The sequence below is a fragment of the Lactuca saligna genome, chromosome 4 (genome assembly GCF_052625555.1).
Source record: "Lactuca saligna cultivar CGN05327 chromosome 4, ASM5262555v1, whole genome shotgun sequence".
In the NCBI taxonomy this organism is placed as follows: domain Eukaryota; kingdom Viridiplantae; phylum Streptophyta; class Magnoliopsida; order Asterales; family Asteraceae; genus Lactuca; species Lactuca saligna.
The window spans coordinates 63,848,995-63,872,368 of record NC_136420.1 but is presented as its reverse complement, the minus strand read 5'-3'; the positions used below and the strand labels follow the sequence as shown (position 1 = coordinate 63,872,368).

At 35.0% G+C, this 23,374-nt stretch overlaps 1 protein-coding gene and 2 long non-coding RNA genes across 7 annotated transcripts; 2 read left to right on the top strand and 1 right to left on the bottom strand.

Annotated features, from left to right (window-relative positions):
- Positions 1-2,374: 2,374 nt before the first annotated feature.
- Positions 2,375-4,848, bottom strand: LOC145042009 (heat shock cognate 70 kDa protein-like). The gene is made up of 2 exons (XM_078990301.1): positions 4,501-4,848; positions 2,375-4,159 (listed from the first exon to the last, which is right to left on the bottom strand). Exons 1-2 carry the CDS (start codon positions 4,721-4,723, stop codon positions 2,538-2,540), a joined length of 1,845 nt encoding a protein of 614 aa, XP_078846427.1. The 5' UTR covers positions 4,724-4,848; the 3' UTR covers positions 2,375-2,537.
- LOC145042010 (uncharacterized) lies at positions 2,874-6,557 on the top strand. 3 transcript variants are annotated; one of them, XR_013680524.1, is made up of 3 exons: positions 2,874-2,987; positions 3,086-5,918; positions 6,162-6,557. It is a non-coding gene; the product is annotated as an uncharacterized LOC145042010 (long non-coding RNA). The 3 variants fall into 3 exon arrangements; XR_013680526.1 differs by lacking the exon at positions 2,874-2,987 and having other exon boundaries at positions 3,803-3,959; positions 4,519-5,918; XR_013680525.1 differs by lacking the exon at positions 2,874-2,987 and having other exon boundaries at positions 3,803-3,959; positions 4,045-5,918.
- Positions 6,558-13,782: 7,225 nt separating this feature from the next.
- On the top strand, positions 13,783-17,522 carry LOC145038568 (uncharacterized). Of its 3 annotated transcripts, XR_013679438.1 has the most exons (8): positions 13,783-13,991; positions 14,772-14,894; positions 15,169-15,252; positions 15,354-15,410; positions 15,865-16,354; positions 16,923-16,954; positions 17,044-17,220; positions 17,307-17,522. It is a non-coding gene; the product is annotated as an uncharacterized LOC145038568 (long non-coding RNA). The 3 variants fall into 3 exon arrangements; XR_013679437.1 differs by lacking the exon at positions 15,354-15,410 and having other exon boundaries at positions 17,307-17,521; XR_013679436.1 differs by lacking the exons at positions 15,169-15,252; positions 15,354-15,410 and having other exon boundaries at positions 17,307-17,520.
- The last annotated feature ends 5,852 nt before the right edge of the window (positions 17,523-23,374 follow it).

The window sequence follows — 23,374 nt, the reverse complement described above, 5'->3', positions numbered from 1 at the left end:
CACAAACCGGGCTTCTCGCGGGCAGAGCTTCGGCTTGACACTCTTTTCTCCTCGGGGTCTTCGGGGATTCGGTACTCACTTCGAGTGTTGGGATGATACCGAGGCTTCGAGGGTACTTCAAGACAGCTAGAGAGGGTATCGAGAGTGAGAGAGTGAAGGAATTAGCAACTATTAGCGGTTGCCTTTCAGTTTCTATTTATAGGGCTATTTTCTGGATTCACACCGTGAATCTCAAATATTCACGTCGTGAGTTCAGTAGTCATCAGGTGCGTCATCGCAACTTGGGTCTGTCAGGCTCCAAAAGACGTTATTAATGAGTTCACGTCGTGAACACTGTGTTCACATTGTGAACTCTAACATAGTGTCGGGGTTTGTGCCCCGAACTTCAGAAATTCATATCTTTCGCATACGAGCTCCATTTTCAACGTTCTTTATATGCACACATAGGTGAGATTATGCTCTACAACTCTCTTTTAGACTTCGTTGGCTAATTTTGACTTTAACTTTTAGTATATTATTTTTAGTAGGTCGGGACAGGAAAACTCCGTTAGGAATTCACAACTCCTTCATCTGACGTCCGTTTTTGTCTGTCTTTTTACTGTTGGACTACTATTGATGAGATCTTCGATTCTCGTTTAGATTGTTTCGACTAGAAACTGCTCGATCTCATATTCAAACTTTGGGCTGCATACCGCTAAGTCGAAACTTCGAAAAATCATAACTTCCTCATACGGAGTCAGATTTAGACGTTCTTTTTATGCATGCTCTCGGTTTAATGTATTCTACGACTTTCGTTTAGGTCACTAGGACTAAATATCACTCTATCGTAAATTCAATATTTAAGTCCTACAGCGTCGTGCCGAATCTGTTGTAAAACTTCGACAGGTCATAACTTCTTCGTTATAACTCGGATTTCAGCTTTCTTTATTTGTACGGAAACCTTGTGACATATACTACAACTTGGTTAAGATTATTTATTCTAAACACTCTTCTATCAAAAAGTCATTTTTGACGCTTATCTTCTCTAAATTGACTAGCCTGGATCTACGGGTGTTACAGATCCATCAGTTGGAATTCGACGAAACATGCGTCCATCTCTTTGTTTTTCTAAGGTCTACAAACCCCACCCAAAAATTTCCTGATCCATGCCCGGAGCTGCTAGCATCGCACCCACCTCTTCGTGGCTTTTCGGTCGTTTTCCGGCCAACTCTGACCACTTCTCGCGATTCTGACACCACCAAAGTGTTTCTTTTGTTCCAAGCTACAAATCCCCCTGATTGAAACTGAACATTCTCACTGAAAAAATTCGTCGGAACTTTGAGCAGCCGCTGTATTTTTTAGAAATCAGAGACTTCAAGGTTTTGGTGAGGGACTTACATTTTAACATCCGTGGGCAACATTCAAGCTTGGGATGTGAAATTCCAAGTCACGAATTTTCCAGGTCTCGTTTTTAGTTTTCAAATTCTGGGAACACTAACAAAACGGGTACATTCTTTCCTTAGCTATATTTTAATTGCATGCGGTGGAAATTTGATCACAAGTGGTATTGCTATGGATTTTGCTTAGGAATTTTAGTTGTGCCCGTATTGTTGAAACTTTGGTTAGAATTATTGGAACCTTTGTGGTGATTTGTGGAACCTTGATTATAATTAAGTAAAAGCACATAAATTTTAAAATGACCATTCAAGAAATATGAAAACCGAAAGTTTATAAGGGGAAAAAGAATTAGTATTGGCAAATAATGTTGCGATACATTATTATTTATAGCACAACACTAATATTATGTTATTAAAAAGAAAAGAGATGTTGCTTATGTTTCATTAGTTTCTTGCCACATTGATGCGAAGTGCAAAAGAAAGCTTTTTTAAATAGAGTTGGTGACAGACAATTTTACTTTTCTGAGAAAATGTTAACGTTAAGTGCTTGATGACACACAATTTCATTATTTTTGGCCAAATTGGACACGCAATCACGGCAATTAAGTGTTTGATGAAATGCATAAAAGAGATTACTTTTTTCTATTCTAGTATCGGATTAGATTTATGTTATTCTGATCATGACTCATTGACGAAGCCAAAATGGTTGTCTAACCAATGTTTGTACAGAGGATGCTCTGTTTGCTGCTAGGCTGTATTATGAGTGATGGATTTATCAAGAATGTGAATATGATACGTAGTTTAATGAGAGTTATATGTTACTTTTGGCATGCACGTATGTTTTTGCTAAAAAAAAAGTTGTAACTTATCTAATCAATTAACATGGTCCTAGGGACCTGGCCTTACTCTAGGCCAGTTTCAAACTTAATTTTATTTATGCATCTAGAACCAACAACGTGCTGGACTGCTGGGTAAATAAAATAAATTAAACAAAAACCAATAAAATAAATTAAACAAAAACCAACTCATGAAAATTGCATATGCTAATTTCTCTAAACAGCATACCGACATAACATCCAGAAATTCAGTGAGTTGCACTGTTTAACATAAAGTAATAAAATAAAGAGCAACTTAAATATAAGATACCATAGTTCATGAGAACTAAAATTCTCGCATGCATATAGACTCTAGATATTCCTTCATTGCGTGAACCTTATCAAGAGATGCATCTTGGTGGTTCTCGATCCACTTGATCGTGTCAGCAATGACGCGCTCCATTTCATTCAACCTCACACTGTAGGCCATATTTTTTATCTTCTTCTTCATGTTGTATATGCAGTCCTCTAAAGCATTGAATGCACTAACTTTCTTATTGTATTCTTCATCCTCGTGTTTGTACTTGTGAGCATCTTTTATCATCTTCTCAATCTCTTCCTTGGAGAGTCTTCCATTTTCGTTGGTAATCCTGAGTTCAGTCGTCTTGCCTGTTGATAATATCTCGACTGTGACTGTGAGGATACCATTTGCATCTATTTCAAGGCACACATCGAGTTTTGCAACTCCTTTTGGAGCCGGTGGTATTCCAGAAACTTTCAACATCCCCAACAAATGGTTATCTTTAGATCTAGCTCTTTCACCTTGATACACCTTGATATCCTCGAAAGTTTGGTTGTCAGCGCATGTAACATAAATTTTTGATTTCTTCATAGGTATGCGAGTGTTCCGTGGGATCACCACATCAAATCTTTCGCCTTGTATTTCTACACCAAGAGACAAAGGAGTGACATCCAATAACACCAAATCTCTACACCTTTGATCACTGCTAATACCACTTAACTTTGCACCCAAAACCGCTGCACCGTATGCAACAGCCTCATCAGGGTTTAGGCTCTTGTATAACTCCTTCCAATAGAAAAGTTTCTGCAACATGGATTGGATCTTTGGTATTCTAGTGGAACCACCAACAAGAATCACATCGCTTACCCATGAAATCTCCATCTTTGCATCACTTAAACATGTCTCTAGAGTCTTCATGCACCGATCAAAATAATCCATGTTGAGCTCTTCAAATTTAGCTCGACTGAATTTCATAGAGAAATCAATCCCCTCATGCAAGCAATCTAGCTCGATCGAAGTCTGAGTATCACATGAGAGAATCCTTTTTGCTTTCTCACAAGCACATCTAAGTCTCCCTAATGCTTTTTTGTTAGGTATCAAGTCTTTTCCCCATTTCCTTTTGAATTCTCCAACACAGTGATCCACCATGCGGTTATCGAAATCCTCACCTCCCAAATGTGTGTCACCAGCAACGGCTTTCACCTCAAACCGACCCCCTTTCAAAATGGTCAATATAGAGACATCAAAAGTCCCACCACCAAGATCAAACACAAGAACATTCTTCTTTTTCTCTTTAGTACTTTTGAAGGGCTCTAGACCATAAGCAATTGCAGCTGCTGTAGGCTCATTGATCATGCTAATGATGTTGAGTCCAGCAATGGCTCCGGCATCCTTTGTCGCTTGACGTTGTGAATTGTTAAAGTAAGCCGGAACCGTTATCACTGCATCTTTTACAACTTTTCCAAGGTATGACTCAGCAGTTTCTTTCATCTTCCCAAGAATCATGGATGAAATTTCTTCAGCCAAAAATTCCTTCTCTTCACCTTTGTAGGTGACAACAATCTTTGGTGTGTCGGCTGGCCCTTGTATGACCTTAAAAGGCCACGATTTCATGTCATCCTGCACTTTGGAATCACTGAACGTCCTTCCAATCAACCTCTTAGCATCTGAACATACAAAGTTAATTAATCAAGTCATGATTAGCAAAGTGAAATTATGGAAATCAATTACTATATCAGATTTTTAGTCCCTAGCTATATAAACCGGCCATCTAGGGGTAGATTTCTTTATAATGGAACAATGGGGTAGGTAATTAACGTTGCTTCAAAACTCAAAAGATTAGTTTATAACTTAACATGGATCAAAGACTTCGGTGGACTTAAAGATATTAGATTCCACTGTTGATGATTCTGATCTAGCGGACTGTTCTTAAATATAGAATTTCCTTAATCAGAATAATATAACAACATTCAATAAAAACATTTAAAAAAAAAAAAAAAAAGCTCACCAAATATTGTGTTAACAGGGTTCATAGTCGCTTGGTTCTTGGCGCCGTCGCCAATGAGACGTGCTTCATCAATGAAAGCAACACAAGAAGGTGTCGTTCTATTGCCTTGATTGTTGGGAATGATTTCGATGCGATCATACTTCCAAGCTGCAACACATGAATAGGTTGTTCCGAGGTCAATGCCGATGGCCGCCGGTACGTAGTCGTCACCTCTTTTCTCCATTCCACCCAAAATTCTAAATAAATCAATTGTTTGCTTTCACTTTACACCATGACTTGTCTATATACACTTAGAATTCGTATACGTATAGGATTATACTTCATATTTACTTTCCTTATTTGCTTTATCTACCAGCCTAAGTTTCCGTAGTTTCCTAGCTAGATAGGTTTTTTATTTAGTTTTGTTTTTCTCCTATTTGTTTTTTTTTTTTCTGTGAGCAACGGAAATTTGAAAACCCTAATTCCGTTAAACGAGAGAGGGAGGATGGAGTGACAGCTGAATCTTTGGAGGACGGGGGAGGAGTAAGAACCAAGCCAAATACGAGAACGTTTATCGGGTTCTCGAATCTCGGCGACCCACTTCCCCCACTTCCTTATCCTGATTCCTCTGTAGTAGGGTTTGTTTGTTTCAATTGACTGAATCTTCTTTCTCTTAGATGTTGAACAGCCGCCGTCTACCTCCATGTGTGGCGGTTGTGATTGTCGTATGGTTCATCTTCTGTTGTTGTTCCTGGCCGGCGTAGCTGCCGCCGTTTTGAAGCATTTTCTGCTCTTCCCCAGTATGTTGATTGTGGTGACTGTACCTTGGTTTGTGAGTTCTGTGGTGCTTTTTTCTGGTATGTCGAGAGGGCCGTTAATCTATCCACATCTGCACATCCGAGGTATAATCATTGTTGTAGGGTGGGAGTGTAGTTCTTCCTTATCCTTCTAGGTTTCCCCCTGATTTTGTTGCCCTGTATGGTTGGAAACGGGAGAGCTTCCACAGTACCACCACACTTCTCTTGCCATTGCCGATGACAAACACAAAGCCTTGGTAAGATACCTTAATAAGTTTATTTCTTTAATTTTTTCACTTTTCATCATATCTTTCTGTTTGTATAAGTTTTGTTTGCCTAATTGAGCCATAATACTAATTTCTTTGCTTCAGTTATATCTTTATGTAACGGTGTTGTATACAGATTACATGCAACTGATCTTTTTTATCAGATGTTGTACTTCAAGGTTTGTCTGCCACCTGCTCGATGAAATGCTTAAGAGAATTTTGTGTTTTTATTCAACATGCCACTATTCCTTAGCATTAAAAATGTCAGTTAGGTACTTAACAAGGTTAATGCCTTTTATAGGGACAAAAATATAAGGTCCCTGCAAATGCGATACAATTGGTTATCAGTTGTTTGTTAAGTCAGTGAATGATACAAGTAAGATTTATTTTAGAAATTTTTAATTTCTGTTTCTGCTCAAAGTCTCTAAAGGCTAACTTTTTTCACCAAGTATTTATTGTTTATATTGATTTGGAAAGGTAGGTAAATCCGTAACTATGCCATCACCAAGGTGGCTGAAGTTTCAGTTTTTCGTGTTTCATTATTTGACCCCTAATTTTTTCGATCCTTTTTTAGATTTGACGTTTGTAGGTAATTCCTTTCGTTCTCTTTGATTTTTAGTTCGTTTAAAGATCCCGGAAGCCATCACAGCCATAGAGAACCACCACCAGCAACCATATGACCACCAGTTGAACACCACATGTGGGTGATGTTGGGGCTGTTTTCCTATCACGGTGGTGGCTTGCTTTTGGCTGGTGTATCTCCCAAATGCTAGCCTAATATTGTTCATAATTAAGTACAAGAAATCCAATGTCAATAAAAGTCAGATTACTGAAATTATAAACCTATCAAAGGCTTTTCAACAACGTTGTAAATATGATAATTTTATAAATGATAAAGCCTATGGATGTATGCATCTTAATTACTACATCGAGGATGAGACAATGAAGCTATTTGTAATTAGGAAGCTCACTGTTAAATGAAAGTGTCTATATAAACATTTAATTCATCTTGCCATGCATGGAGTAATACATTAAATAGTGTGTATTTTAAAAGCCATATAATGTGAAAAAAATGTGAAGAATGTGGTATCTTTACACGTATTATATCATCGTCATGTTTTGGTCCTTATGTTATGGGTGTGTGATGTGTAAGGAATTTGTTGTTTAACAAAGAAGGGAATAAATATAAAATTTGTGAAAGAAGACTCTTATATCAATAAATGTGTGATTGTAATATAGTGAGTGATAAACTTACATAGATAGAAACTATTCAAGCCAGCCTGTGTCGTTCTTTGGTCTGTGTGGTTGCTTTCCCTTTTGGCATCGTGCCTGTGGTACTGTTAATCATCATCGACCTGACACTCTGTCACTTACAAGTTTCATGACTCTAATTTGTATGAACACTCAAAAATAACAAAACAAAGATTTATTGATAAAAGAGTTCCCAAAAAGGGAAAACTCTTACAATATTTTACATTTTATCCCTTCTAAGGGAGGAATTACTCACTAGACATTGAACTGAAAATTTAATAGATAGAGAGTGTTTTTTGTTGCACTCGTTATTGCGATGTCCCTAAAACAAAACATAACTCTCAATTTATAGATACATTGAGAGGGTCTGATCTTTGCCTATTATGTCAGGCATGACGTTTTTATCCACTAAATATTACATTATTGTGGACAACTGGAAAGCTCTTAATAATGGAGAAAAGGTATTATTATTTTGAGTGGCGGGGCCATTTGACACGTGAAGCATCTTTCTTTAAGATGATGAGGATTTGTCATCTTCAGAGGGGGGTCCCTCCTTTGTCTCCGAATCTTTGCTTTCGCAAAAGTGACAAAGATGTTCTTCGAAAAGTTGTTCTGCATGTCGGCAGAAGTGCTGGCGTGTAGCATTGGATACTTCCATGTTATTTTTCATGAATTTTTCTCCAAACTTGGAGGCTTGACGAAGATCTTCTTGGCTGGTGTTGTTGTAACTCCAGCTTGTAATTATACAATGTGAATCGGTATAATTAATCTTCTTTTTTGAACCAGAGATAATTTCAATGATTTTTTCTGATATTCTTCTTAAACCATTGATGCGATTGGGATGAAGAATTTCTGTGAAAGGTAAATCTTTATCTTCCATTGGTTGAGATTGTTCAATCTCTCTGTTGGCTTTAGAAAGACCAATTTCCAGAAAGTGGTATGGAGAAAGAGTTGATTCTTGAATCCATTCTGGGAGTGAAGAGATGCATCTGATGTAGATCGGATTATCTTTTGCTTTAAGTACTTTCTTTCGAAAGTTCTTAATGGATTCTACCATGCTGCTTGGGAAGAATTTGAGTTCTTGAAGGTTGCAACTTGGGTAGATATTGTCGATTAGTCCAGCTTGAAAGGCTTGGTAGACTAATTTTGCATCTGCTCCTTCGAGAAAGTTGAACAGACTTTTTGTTTTCTTGTCCGTAGTGAAAAAATTTTCATGAACAAGGTCTTCTGGGCATGCAGCTCTTGCTTTCTTCCAGATTGTTCTGAAATCTTCAAAAGAGATTTCAGGATAGTTAACCATTTGTTGAACGTCAATTGGAACGTCAAACCTTTGGTCTCTGTGGGCTTCTTTGACTTTTTGAATTTTTGGTCGAAGAAGTGGTTGGTTAGTCTTGCTTGTATCGTCTTGATAAGTGGCAAGGCTTAATCTTGCAGATGTTTCATTTCTGAATTTTTTGCAAGTAACTTTATCAACTTTACAGAAGGTTTCTGTAATTCCCCAGTCAGTATGAACACCGGCATGGGGTCCTTTATAGATTACATAAAATCTTTCAGCTTCTTTGTTCAGAGCTTTTTTGTAATCTGGTGTAAACTCCTGCACAGATTTGTTAGTGGGTGACAAAGTTGTCATTTTACTGATTCCTTCAGTACAAGGATTGGGATCAACCAATAAGCTAGTTTTTCCATTAGGAAGAGGAGTAGCTGTCTCCTTTATTATGCTTTTTAGCAAAGCATCAGCTTTCAACGGATTTGTTGATTCTTTACCATGTGCTGTTTGCACTGGAATAGCCTTTGTTTTTGAGCTTTCGCTTTCCGGTACATTGGTGACCGTTGTTACTTGTTCATACAAGTTGATTTTCTGCTCAATTGCAGATAGCTCTATGAGGAGCATTTGTTTCTTCATCCTCAAAATGTTGAGGTCTTCCATTTTTGTAAACTCAATTTTTGTTTACTTTTCTCTCTAATCTCCCCCTCTCTTTTTTGTAGGTGAAGTTTTTGTGAGGAAATATGTCATGAGGATCATATCCTTTTATAGGGCTCGAGAGGAGCGAGTGAGATCATGGATGATGTAAGGCATACCTGAAGTCACGAGTGAGGCAGTCTGCCAGTACGTTTTTGTTTCCTGCGAGATGTTCAACAGTGAATGTATATCGTGAGAACCACTCTTGCCATCGTATTAGCCGGCCTAATTTGTTATCTCCTGCAATCTTCGTTCGGAGGAAATAAGTAAAATTTTTATTATCTGTACGAACCAGGAAATTTACTGGTGTTAAATATACAGAGAATTTTGTAATAACTCTTTTTACAGCGAGTAATTCTTTTTCATTGCTATGGTAGTTTTTCTCAGCTGCTTTGAAACTGCCAGAGGTGTACCTGCAAATTTGTTCTTCGTTTTTGGGGTTTTTAGCTTTTAAAACACCTCCCCAAAATTCATCAGAAGCATCAGTTTCAATAATTAAACTGTCTTCAATGTTTGGAAGATAAAGTTTTGGAAAATTGATTAAAACTTTCTTTATCTTTTTTATGTAGTCTGTATCAGCACTTGACCAATTCCAAATGACATCTTTTTTTAATTTTGCTTGTAAAGGTTTTCTCATGGCTGCAAGTTTTTCAATATATGTTTCAGCATAAGTCAAAACACCAAGAAATCTTTGTAGTTGCTTTTTGTCTTCTAAAACATTTGGAAAGTCATGTAAATGTTCAAGAATATGCTTTTGAGGACAATGAGTACCCTCATTTATTTCTAAACCCAAAAAATTGATTTTTGTTTTGAAAAGATGAGCTTTCTTTTTTGAAAGTATTATTCCATATTTTAAAATAGTTTTGAGAACCTGTGTGACATGAACATAGTGTTCTTGTTCATTTTTGCTGAAGATCATGATGTCATCAACGTATACAGTGCAGAAACCTTCAAGGCCTCGAAGAGCGTTCTGCATGTGTCTTTGAAAAATACTAGGAGCTTGTTTAAGCCCAAAGGGTAGTACTTTCCATTGAAAGAGTCCATCAGGACATGTGAAGGCAGTGAGAAGCTGCGATTCTTCATCAAGTAGAACTTGCCAGAAACCTGACTTGCAGTCAAAACTTGAATAAATATTTTTTCCTCTTAGAAGAGTCAAGAGTTCGTGCATATTGGGAAGATTATGCGAGTCTCCAATAGTTGCATCATTGATTGCTTTGTAGTTGACAACCATGCGCTTCTTTCCTCTTCTTTTCTCTGCTTCTTTATTGACAAGAAAGGCAGGAGACATATGAGGGGATTTTGATTCTATAATTAGTCTCATATCAAGTAATTCCTTAATTTGTTTGGAAAATTCTTCTCTATCTTGTAAAGAGTAAACCATAGGTTTTTCTCTAATAACCGTCTTGGGATTAATAAGCTTAATTGAAGCTTTCATCCATCCTTTGGTTTTATTTGGATCAATAGGATTTTCAGAACAAACTTTTTCAAGAAGATCCTCAATCTGTTTGAACCTGGTAGTTTGAATAGAAATAATCTTTTCTTTATTAATCCCTTCATGGGTTATATTAGTACCTGGAATTTGTTTTTCTTTAGAACCTTTTTCTTGAGTTTCAAGAAAACCTGGTTTTCCTTTGCTATAGGCCTCTGTAACCTTTTTTATAATTACCATATCATTATTAAGATGAAAGGCGATTCTATCTATCCATTGTATGAATGGTCCATAAACTTGACAGAAGTTGTTCCCAATTATGATATCAATTCCTGAATTTTGTTGGTAAATAGTGGGAACGTTGAAATGTTCTCCTGAAAGTTCGAGATTAATGTTTCTACAAACTTTATTAATTTTTATGGTTTCACCATTTGCAATAGTGGCACTAATTTCTTTGGGAGCGTTTTCCCAGAGTTCATCCGGAATGATGAATTTGCTTGCAAGACATAAAGATGCACCTGTGTCTACAAAACAATGTACTCTAAATTTTTTATATCCTTTAAAGTTAAGGAAGGCAGAAACATAGATAGAGTTTGGATTAGTAAGATTCATGATAATGGAATCATCAATCTTCTGGAGGTTTGCGCAAAAATGGTTAATCTCCTCCTCCCTGAAAAGTGGGGTCTGTATGGGACTAGTCTGAGTCATCCGTTGTTGATTCGTATTCATCAGTGTCTGATGAAGATTCTGTCTCAACATGATATATAAAAACATGTTGTGTACCATCATACTCTTCTTCAAGAGCTTCATAGCCCCCATTGTTAGCGGTTTGTAAAACCTTGACTTTGTCAGGGTATTTCTTTCTATTTGGACATTCATTGGCGTAGTGTCCTTCTTCATTGCAGATCCAACACCTACATTTTTTCTTTCCTTGCGGACAGGAAGTAGTCTTCTTAGGTGTTTCTTTTGAAGGTTTTTTGAAGTATTTTCCTGGAGAAAATTTTCTTCTTTTCTTTTTCCAAAAAGATTTGAATTTCTTTTTGTTTTTATACTTTTTCTTATTATAATTTTTCTTTCCAATATCAAAGTTTTTGAAATCAGAGAGAATGCTACAACAATCTTTGCTTATTGTTTTAAGTTTTTGTTGTTTATATCTGTCTTGACAGATTCTATCAATTTCTTCTTTTGCAATTTTTGTTGCATAAGAAAGACTGGTTTGCTGGATTTCTCCAGAAACTTCTTTTTTCCATCTGTCTGTACAGGTTTCTCCAATAATTGGAATCTTCATGAGGTAAGCAGATATCCATTGTGCATATTCACTTCTTTGTGGAATATCATATAGATATGATTCATACATACAAGTGTATTTGTCGAGAAGACTAATATCATGTAATTGGAGTTTTGTCATTGAAACTCTTGCTATGTCAACTTTCTTATTAATGGTGTAGTCTTTATTAGAAATATAATCAAGACCTAAGAAAGTAGTGTATATGACATTTATGATATTATCAAAAAGATCTGAACCATGCATTTCTTCATTCCAATTATTATTTCTTAGGAATTTTTGTACAATTCCATCAGTTTTGTGTTCTAAAAGTAGTAGAACATTTTTTGCTTTTTCAAATTCATCTGGGTTTGTCTGTAAGATTAGTGAAATCTCAGTAACCCATTTTTCTACAACTCTTTCTCTGAGTTTTAGATCTTGGATACAATCAATATTGAGTACATTGATCGTATTGGATCCTTGACCACTATTTGGAATACCATTGTGGACAGGCATTTTGAACTCATATTTCTTTTTATTGCCTCTTCTTGTAGCTGTATAAGAAGATTCTGCTTCATCATCTTCCATATCCGAATATTCGAACTTAACAGTCTTTGTATTTGTTTTAAAGTTATCTTCTTCTTCTGATTCAGTGTCAGGTTCATTTATTTTAGTCATTCTAAAATATTGATCAAAAAGTTTGGGTTCTTTTTGATATAATTTTTCACATTCTTCAGTTTCTAATGATAAAAGTTGAATAAGTTTTTGGTCAGCTTTATCATAATCTTCAAATTGAAGGTTAAAGAAATATTTCTCGAGTTTCTCAGAGATTGTTTCTTTCATTTTTACTCTTTCCTGAAAATGTCAATTTTCTGGGAATTTTTTGAGCTTCCTAAGTCAGGGTTTCCAACACTAGGATTGGGAGGTGAGTATTTCTTAAGACCTGAATATTTTCCTGGCTTGGATTTTTGTTCTATGATGGAGATATTTTTGATGTGCTCAAGAATGTCTTTATTACAAGGGCAAGAGTCAATCTTTTCAGATAACTCCTTAATAATGTCTGCAATAATTTTTGCAGATGCTACTTCCAACTGGGCAATGGTTACGTATTTATTGACTATTAAGTCCAAGTTTATAATCAGACCATCTATTTTTTCATTAAGGAGGTTGATTGATCTATTGAGCTCGGGTATCGAGGTGGTTGATCTATTCAGCTCGGGTATCGAGGTCATCCTATTAGTTGTTTTAACTGATCATGTATATTAGTGATCTTAAGGTTGATTTCCTTAAGAGTGCCCTCAATATTTGCCTTTTTGGCGACTTCTTCAACAAATTGGTTGTTTTTTAAAGAGTTTTCTAAAAGAATAGAATGTTTGTCAATAGACTGGGTTAACTTGATAGTTAATTTATTTTGTCTTTCAATAACTTCCAAGAATTTTTCTAAATCTTTTTTATCAAGATTGTTTTTAACCATAAAGGCTAAATCGTTTTTAAATTGGTTAAAAGGTATTTTATTTTTTGAAATATCTTCAGAAATATCTTTTGAAATACCAAGATAATGGCTTATTTTTGAAGTTTTTAAGAGGCATCTTGCAATGATCTGGTTGAGATTATTGCAATGATTTACAATTGTTTGAATACCGGCTTTTCCTGAAGTAGAGAAAACGTATTCTTTCTTTTCAGTATTATCGTCAAGAGTTTTAATTTTGACTGTTTTACCTTTTTTATAGAAATGAGGAAAATCAATTTTATTATTCATTTATAATGTCAGTGATTTGTTTGATATTCTGGCGTAGACTATCAATTTTTAAAGACATGTTTCTTATTAAATTATTATCTTTTCTTTCCGAGCTTTCTCCTATGTGGAGTGAATCCATAGAAATTCTTGGTCTAAGAGTTTCTCCTAGAGCTTTTTTATTTCTAGCTATATTTAAAACCCAAGAGTTTTCTTGAGGATTTATGTCGCAGAATTGTTTATCTTTGACATGGCCTATTTCTGAAAAGACATCATCAAGTTCGATGTACTCGTCTTTCTTATAGTCTATGCTATGGTGACTGTTGGTCAGGGCATATCCTATAAGATATGTTATGGTGAATGGTTTATCACCTGGACTCATAAGGTCACTTCTTTCAAAGTGATGTATAAAAGATAAGGTTTTATCTATATTTGCAGATTTTAAATCCAGAGCAAACTTTGGATAGACTGAAAACATAAACTTTTGGTAAGCAAGGTTTCCCTTTGCAGCACCTAAGATGCAGTCCTGTCTGTCAGTAATTCTGTTATCAATTAAGGCCATTTTTATGGGAGAATTTATTCCTGCTTGGAATTGGGCCATTTTTGCCCCTCTTTTGTTTTTTGGTTTCCTCCTTGGTGTTGCAGGCAGTTTGCTCGACTCCGGTGTGCTTGAAAGCATTTATATAAAGTTTGTTCCTCATCGCTATAGTCTTGCTGCTTTCTTTGTTTTGGACCATTTTGCCCCTACTTACTTCTGTTGTTTCTTCTTACAACAGGTTGCCATTGGAACCTTGACTTTGCACTAAACAGGTAAATTTTCACCATTTGTTTAAAACAATTCCTAAAAGAGCAGTTTACTTATTCTTTTCGATTGATCAGCCACCGACGTCTTGCCTGGTCGATACCGATACCTTTGCCTTACGGAAAAGAGTATCCGGGCGTATTATATTGTTTTTGTTGTTCAAACTTGGCAGATTGAAGATGCATAGTAAGTGTTTGATGAAATGCTTTAAAGAATATTAGTTCTTCAAACAACAATTTTTTAATTCTTTTGTCAGATTTATCAACATGTGTTGCTTCACATAATAAATAGTGAAGTACATGCTGGTAAATTAAGTGTTTAAATGACCTAGAATGGAATTAATACTTGATGTACCTAATGCTTATGCATTTGTAAAGAATTTAGATTTCAGGTTGATAACAATTTGTGTGTCAGGGCCTTCTTTTTTACTGAAAATCTCCAATTATGATGGTGTTTCCCTTTATATATATTGCAGTCCTTGTACGAAATTTCTTTTTTCAGTAGGAAATAGGCATGATAGGGTATGCGATATCTCATCATCAATAGACAAAACCCCAACTGATTTATATATTTTTCTAATATAAATTTACACGCCCGACTTTCTTTTTTCTTTTGTCCCATTCAGGTTGAAATTTATGGATCTTGTGGTGATATTTTTAGTGTCAAACCGGACATTTGAGAGGAACTAAAAGCAGCTGGACTATTGCTTATAAAAGTGTTTATGATTTTAGCTGTTTGGTTTCTTTTTTTGGTTGCTATTTCAATATCATTGTAAATGATATTTACAGACTTCTACAAGAACGAAAAAAGAAAAAGAAGAAGCCAAATAAGGATGAAATAAAGTTTCCTAGGCGTGAAGAGATCAAATTTAGAGATGTTAAACTCCACCAAAGTTGGTCGATGTTCCCAAGGTTAGATTTCTTATTCTTGAAATTGGCTAAATGTCACATGATTATGATTATTTAAGGATAAAAACATGAGAAAAAGATTAAAATAGCCACTTTTTCTTAATGATTTTGTCAAAAATAACCAAGAATTTCACATATTTCTTAAGATAGCTTCATTTTGCAATGCCCTAATGGTGCCAATATATATATATATATATATATATATATATATATATATATATATATATATATATATTCTTTTTATCTAATACCATTTATGTCCACTTTTTTTAAAAAGGGACCTGTTATCCAGATTTTTTTAAAGATCCGCAAGTTACTTACTCTTGCTGCCACATTAAACGACTTAACACGTGCACTCAAGGTAAAAGGACAATGCATTGATTGAAATAGTGTGTGTACGTAATTATGTATATATCTGTTATAATCTGATTTGAGATTTTTTATAATGAATTAAATGAGAAGCTCCCACCAAATCATCCAACACTTAAATCAGATCAGATCACAGGCTTTTGGAGAATGGTGAGTGTGGCATGCCAAACTCTTAGAAATATAGATTGGAGACACGACAAGGAATGATATTTATCTCATGCTTATTCATATTAGATGGCTATTTCAAACTTTTGACTTAACATAACACACACATAACAACATGTTTGCATTTTCATGCTACTAAGGGAAACATAATTGAATATTTTATGTACCTTTCCCTTTAATAGCAACGTACTTTATTTTTTACTTTTAATATTAACTGATTACGTTTGTGTATCGGTTAAAAATCTTAGTTCATCCCTATTACAGGTAAAAAAAACTAATTACATTGATTATATCTACAAAAAAAAATTGCTATGTCCTAAAATTTACCGTTTTCTTTATTCATGGGCATTAGTAATGAGAAAAAAAGGTGAAAGAAACGAAAGTAGAATGCTATAATATAATACACAAATCAATGAAAGTAGTTTGTTATTTGTTGCAGAGTGCTGTGGACGAGGAGTTGGAGAACTTAAACGAAGTTGTAATGAAGCGTTATGACGGTGGAGAGTCAAAGGGAAACTTTGACCCCGAAAAGCATATATAGGCTTATTTACCTGTTAGACTCAATGAGCAACAAGTGACAAATTTATTGCAATGTATAATTCCCATTTCAATTCTTAGGGGTTACTTTGCTTACATGTCAAATTTCATTAAGATTGTTGCTCTTTTTCATCCCTCAAGTCGGTTAAGCTTTGGTAAGTAAGTCGGTTAAGCGGTGCTTCCAGTGGAGACGTTTCTAGACCTCAAGAGCTGGAAGCAAGTCGGTGAAGCTTTGGTGGTACTAACCCCGGTTGGAGGCGGTGTTAATTTGTGAGCAGAAGAGAAACAGCGTCAAAGGCAAAAGAAAAAGAGCATCGATCGCGAGAAAAGAAAGATAGAAGAAAAGAAAAATCTAGGAATGGTGGGTGATGTTGATGTGTTGGCGATGGAGGGTAACTGCTGTCTCTTTATTATAAATTAATGTATACGTACATTACACTATAGATTTTGCTTTCAACTCAAATATGTTTAAAACTATTATTAGAATGATTAGTTACTTAAAAACGATGATGATTAACCAAAAAATATCCAAATAAATGGTTTTAACTTGATTAACAGGTATAGTAGTTACAAATAATATTAAAAATCAAATTTAAATAGAAAAGATGCATAAAATCAAATTTATCTTTCTTTTAAAACACTTGCTGGTATGTGAAAAAAAAAGAATAATTTTTATGAATTATTCATCTTCCGATATATTGGTAGCAAGTTCTCTATAATATATGTTTTTTTTTTTTTCTTTATAATAGATTGTACTTTGGAAAATCCATCCAATCATAGCATTCAAAATTTATAAGTGGAATTTTAAAACTACAATTATGTAATGGATTTAATAAATAGATCATAGTATGTTGCTATTTCTTGCATGGATATTAATTAGCAGGTAATCCATTGTAGTTTTGCTGGCTGGTTACAGATTTAGAATGGGATTCTAACTTTGTAATGGTATATAAATTTTAGGAGGTTCCGACACAGAAAATGGAATGGAGCAGGTATATGATTTCTCGAGATTGGGTTGCTATTTCTTGCATGATAGTTATGGATTGAATTGTATTTTTATTCACCATTTTCTTTTTTGCAGGTTGTAATCAAAAAAGAAAGAGGCAATCCTCATCCCATTGTTACTTGAGTTAAATATGGCTGCCGGAGAAAAAGTTTGTGGTTCCATTGAAGGTGTTAATCTTCTTGAACCAAATTCTAATATTGACATGCTTTGTTGGCTGAAACAGATCTTGATTTATATTATCTTCACATTCAGGTACAAAATGGGTTATCGGCAAGAAATAATATCAAGATTTATATTACATAACGTAACATTCATATTTTGTGGATGATATCTTTCAGTCATGTGACGAAGCAAATGGCACAACTGCAACTCAGTTAAGCGTCTACCAACAACCCCTATGTGTGCTATGTTGCTATTTGTAGAAATACTTTTTTGCTAAACCATATATTACCTCTTTGCCCTCCGGGACCCGTTTATGCGTTTGGAACCGAAACATGAAGAATGGAACCGGGTTCATCCAAATGTGCTTCATTGGACTGATGTTAAGTGGGTTTTTTTTTTTTTGCATATCTTAGAATAAAATACTAAAATAGGGCAATGCATTTTCATTTTAATGTTTAGCTTAATGTCCTTTATTTTTATTATTTTAAGTATCAAAATTGTAAAAGGGTGAATTGCAGAGAATAGCAATATACTTAACTGTGGCTACCAATTAATACAATGTTCTATACTTGAATACAAAAGCAACACTTTCCAACCCCCACAATGCGGGGGAGCGTATCTACTTATTATTATTATTATTATTATTATTATTATTATTATTTTTACTTTTACCCTTGCATTAAATTTACAAAAACAAAGAAAAGAAGATAAATAGGTTTTATACGTGCCCCACCTGATAACATTTAAGCTGCCTTTTTTTTTTTTTTCTTGTTCAGAACTTGTATAACACAAATTAATATGTTTTCCTTTCTGTCCATCTTACTAACTGATGCTTTTTATCCCTCAATTTATTCATTTTTTTTTCTTATTTATCATTTTAATGAAAGTTAACAAAAGTTCATTTGTTTTCTCTTATCCATCCACGGTATTATCTCTTGCACCTGTTATGAAAATTAATTGTTTCAAACTAATACAGATGGTAAAAAAGTATTCAAACCATTTCATATCAAATCATTTTAAAATGTTTCCGAATAAAAATATTCGAATCATAATACCATCACATAAAAAATTGGATTTGTATTTAAATCAAATAAGTTGCTCTTAGACACTTCATTATTCATATGGAAGTCACCGGTAGAACTTGAAGGGTCGTGTGTTTGTGATGATTCTCCAAACTCAAATCTTGAAGGATCTAGTGCGGTAGAAGTTATTCCTCTTTTCTTTTTTGATTTTGGAGGTCTACTTTTAGGTTTATGAATCATTGGTTCAAACAACGCATCGGATTCGGTCAAAAGCTTGGTAATCATAGAAGTAGCAATTTCTTTTTTACTTAGACGCCACTTTTTGTATCTTGAAGACAACTCAGTAAGCAATTCATCAAATTTGGTGACACTATCATTTTGTGAATCATCTTCCGAATTCAGACGTTCCGAATTCAGACGTAATGTATCAATCCTCCGTTGTGGATGAATAAGATCCAAAGAAAGTGGCATTCCTTGCAACTGTTTTATCTTGTGAGCACAAGGAAGACCCATGAGTACCATAAAATGACTGGTACAAGCCGTCATTATACCTGAAAAAGCAAACAATTATTAAAGGTTAATGTAAAAATTAATGTTTTACAATAATCTAAAACTATAATCTTTGTAAATATTACCATTTTTTATTTTTTCACATTGCATATGTATCTTCTTTAATGCAAAATGAGATCTATGAGACAAAAGCCCTCTAAAAATCAGCATGTCACAATTATGAAGAACTTGAATTTTTTCACTTGCGAGTTTCACTTTAATCTCGTTGAATTCATGTTTAATTGCAAGAAAAATCTTTTCGTTAACTTATAATAAGCCACCGATATATACTTGTAGATACAACTTGAGTTTGAAATGAGCACCTTTAGCCCTTAAAGATGAATGATTATCAAAATGCAAGTAGTTTTCTGTCTAAGCAATAACAAACTTTTCTTTCCAAGGAAACCATGTGTTTTTCATATAATCGATTCCAACTTTCTTCGTCTGAAAGCAACTCAAATTCACCCTAATTATTATCAAAAATAGTTGTTGTAGTTGAATACACTACATTTATCCAACTTGACATAAATGTATTAAACTCTTCTGCATGTGCAAAAAGTTTCTTGCAATTCGCCAAAAAGTTCTTTTTAATATGCCAAATACACAAAAGGTTTGTCGTGTTCGGAAATACCATCTTCATAGCATTCAATAATGCCAACTCTCTATCAGACATAATCATAGACGGTTCACGATTTTCAAGAGTTTTCTTAAACACACTTAATGCCCAAATATAGCTCTATACATCCTCTTTCTCTAGAAAAACAAACCTAGAATAAAAAGATGTATGAAAGCATGAAACCCTAATGATATCAAGGAGAGGCATGTTATACTTGTGTTTTTTGTATGTGCAATCCATAACAAAGATAGTTGTGAAGGCGTTGGTAAATATAATTGACAAGGGATGTGCAATGAACAAATGATTTATATACCCTACTTCATTATGTAAAATATCATAAATAAAACCCTCTTTTTCAAGCTCTTCAAATAAAGCACTAACCATTGTATGATTTTTCATGTTTTCCTTGCGGATTTTCAGCTTCGGGTTGTATATAGTTAGAGAATTTGCTAGAAGGTTATGGTTTTTCTACTGCAAAGAAGAAATAATTTGTCTTGGGTGTCTGCTAGAAAGCGACATGTTTTTGACACTTTGTACGCCATCTGATGATAATCGACGAAATGATGGATGCCCAAACATATCAGTAGATGGTTCATGGTTATGAGTCAAGTTTTTAGCATTAACTGCCCAACAATCATCAATTCCTTTTTAACCTACAATCTGGAAGGGGCATTTGATCAAACGAGATCCGGTGTTTCTCTTTCTTTTATTGTCAATACACAATCTATCTCGATAGAAACTGCCTTGGTCACATTGCAACTTGACATATTTGTCTTTACTTGAATCTCGAATAGATAATTTATATCCTTTAGCGTAATAAAAGTCTTGTACATTCTTTAGTAATTTATCATATGAATCAAATTTGGAGTTAGATAAATAAAGTTCTTCTTTTTCTATCATATGACTTGATGAATCCATTCCAATTGTGTTTGAAGCATAATATAAAACATAAATCAAGTTAGTAGTTAGTGTATGATGCCTTATAACATAATATAAAACATAAATGAAGTAGGTTATCACTTTTACTTCATGTTCATGCAAAAGAATAAGCCTTTACGTGATGTTTATATTTGTACTGTACAAATTATTTCACCATTCATACGAATTATTTCACCATTCATACATGTTGTCTATGTATTAAAAGGTTAACTTTTACTTCACATTCATGCAAAAGAAATAAGAAACCAAAGAAATATGGAAATTGCTTCTTTTCCTCAGTTGATAAAGATATTTGCTAAAAGCCTAAAACTATAGTTATTGTACATGTAACACCCCGATTTCCCGAGTATCAATTTAAGGTTAGAAATTATCATGATTTTGAGATCTACTCGACGAGTTGTGTGACATCCCCAAAATCACGGCCAGAAAAGACCGGTTTTGTTTATACTTTATTTCAAAATCAGAGTTATCTTTTAATAAAAAGGGTTGTGGAATTTGTCCCAAAACAATAATATGATAAAGATTTATCAAAAGCATTTCCATAGAAATGTATTTCATTAAAAGACTCGGGATGTCATGTTCGTACAGATCAAAAGTATAAACAGTACAATATAAGCCTTACTACATTATTTCATATCTACAGGCCTATATCCGTAATCCCTCGTCCAAAACATCACACCTATGCTCATGCGCCACTACCTGTAATACATAAAATTGAGTGGGTCAGGCTTGGGAGCCTGGTGAGCACATAGGGTTTTCAACCCACAATAAATAAGTTTATTAATTTCATCAATCAACAATAACCCGATTACCCGTTCCCGTTATCCTCACTTTACGTCCCTAAACACCTATCATAAGGGACCTAGCCTAAGGATCATCATCGGGACGGACACTACTGCTAAGGGGATTCCTCAGCAATAAATATCCTAATAGGCAACCATGTGGGGGATGGAGTACACCGGTGAACACATCGTTCACAACACCTACAGGTTGCGAGCCTGCTAGTGTTCCACTGGACTGTCTAGAAGAGTCCGTGGTCGTCATCTATACTCCGCTAGATGACTGGATCAACAACAACAACAACATCAAGGCCTCTCTTCATTTTATCACGCATCACCTATTACATCTACCCATGTTTTACCCCAACATTTTCATAGATATAAAATACATATACAGTTTAAATCATTGAAAACATGTATAACAACGTTCATCTAGCATAGATAGCAAGTATTCAGATAATATGCACACATAGCATGTAATTTATATAAAATACTTCATATCTATGTGTAAGTTGAAGGTAACTATGCACTCACCTGATTAGGTGGTGACTCAGCACTCGGACAACACTTCGCTACTCTCAAAATGATATTCCTTCGATAAAACCTAGTACCAATACCACTAGGGTTTAGTCTAATGATAACCGCGACAAATTAATTATCTGACTATTATTATTATTATATAAGCGTTAATAACACTCAATATAACTCATAATAATAGCCCAAATAATTATTTTAAGGACCTAATAACATTCCTATATTAAAACATAAGCTAAACTAAAGATAGGATAGGTACAGCTCACTTACAGCGGGTTTTTTCTCGAAAACCGGGCTTCGCTGGAGCAGCGTTCCTGAGTCGAAAGGCTCTTTTCTCGAGACTCCAGGAGCCTCGGGGCTTCCTTCGGGTGCTAGGGGTTTACCTAGGCTTTTAGGGGGGTTAGGGAGCTTAGAGAGAGAGTTTAGAGAGAGAAAGAAGATGGGTGAGGGGTGAGGAAATGAGGGAACCCGGCACCTCTATTTATAGGGGAGGAATCTGATGGACTCGTCGAGTCTGAGTCATAACTCGCCGAGTTGGTCCATGTGGTGGCCTTCTGGTGGTGCCACGTGTCCAATTCTGGTGGTGCCACGTCACCCCCTATCGCGTATCAGCGTTCAAACTTAGAAAAATCATAACTTTCTCATACGAGCTCCGTTTTCGACGTTCTTTATATCCACACATAGGTAAAATCAAGATCTACAACTTTCGTTTAGACTCCATCGGCTAATTCTCGACCGATCTTAAATTTAACAGTAGGAGGCGTTTAGACTGTTAAATAACCGCGAAGAGTTCATAACTCCTTCATACGGACTCCGTTTTCGTCTGTCTTTTTACCGTTAAGTTCCTATTAATGAGATCTTCAACTCTCATTCAGGTCATGTAAGCCAAAAACCGCTCGAACTAAAATTCGAGTTTCGGGCCGTGCATTGCTAAGCCGAATCTTAGAAAAATCATAACTTTTTCATACGAAGTCAGATTTGGGCGTTCTTTTTATCGATGTTCTTAGTTTAACATATTCTACAACTTTTGTTTATATTGCTAAGGCTAAAAAGTCTTCTATCGTAAATTCACTATTTACGTCTCCCGGTGCCGTGCCGGTTTTGTCGTAAAACTTCGGCGGGCCATAGCTCCTTCGTTATAGCTCGGATTTCGGCATTCTTTATATGTACGGAAACCTTGAGACATATTATACAACTTTATGTAGAGATATTGGTATTATCTCACACTTTAATTTTGACGCTCATTTTTATTCTTTATTAATTATACATTTATAATTAAATAATAAACACATAAACACACATAATTCACATAATACTCAAATTTTCATATTTATTACTTCAAAAAGAGTTACAATAGTTGACCTAGACTATTACATTGACAAAAATGCTTAGCCCTGAAACTCGGGCGTTACAATTCTCTCCCCCTTAGGATGATTCCGTCCCGGAATCATGCATCAGCAAACAGATGTGGATAGTGACTCATCATATCATCCTCTGTTTCCCAAGTGAGATTTGGCCCATTCGAATGTTTCCATCGGACTAGCACTAAGTCGACCATCTTGCGTCGTAACTTCTTAGTCTTACGGTCAACAATTGCCTCGAGCTCTTCGATCAGCCTTTTATTCTCATCCATCCTTAACTCTGAAATTGGAATTATGTCGGGAACATCTCCCATGAATTTCCTCAAATAACACACATGGAAGGTGTTATGAATACCATTGAGTTCTTCGGGCAATTCCAGCTTGTAAGCTTGGTTCCCAATCTTCTGAAGAACTTTGAACGGTCCAATAAACCTTGGACTCAAC

Excerpts from the sequence above, each read along its gene's own strand:
- LOC145042009 (XM_078990301.1), bottom strand. The coding sequence starts at position 4,723 with ATGGAGAAAAGAGGTGACGACTACGTACCGGCGGCCATCGGCATTGAC. Across the intron at positions 4,160-4,500 it reads CCCTGTTAACACAATATTTG|ATGCTAAGAGGTTGATTGGA; the intron begins GTGAGCTTTTTT and ends TTGTATGTTCAG.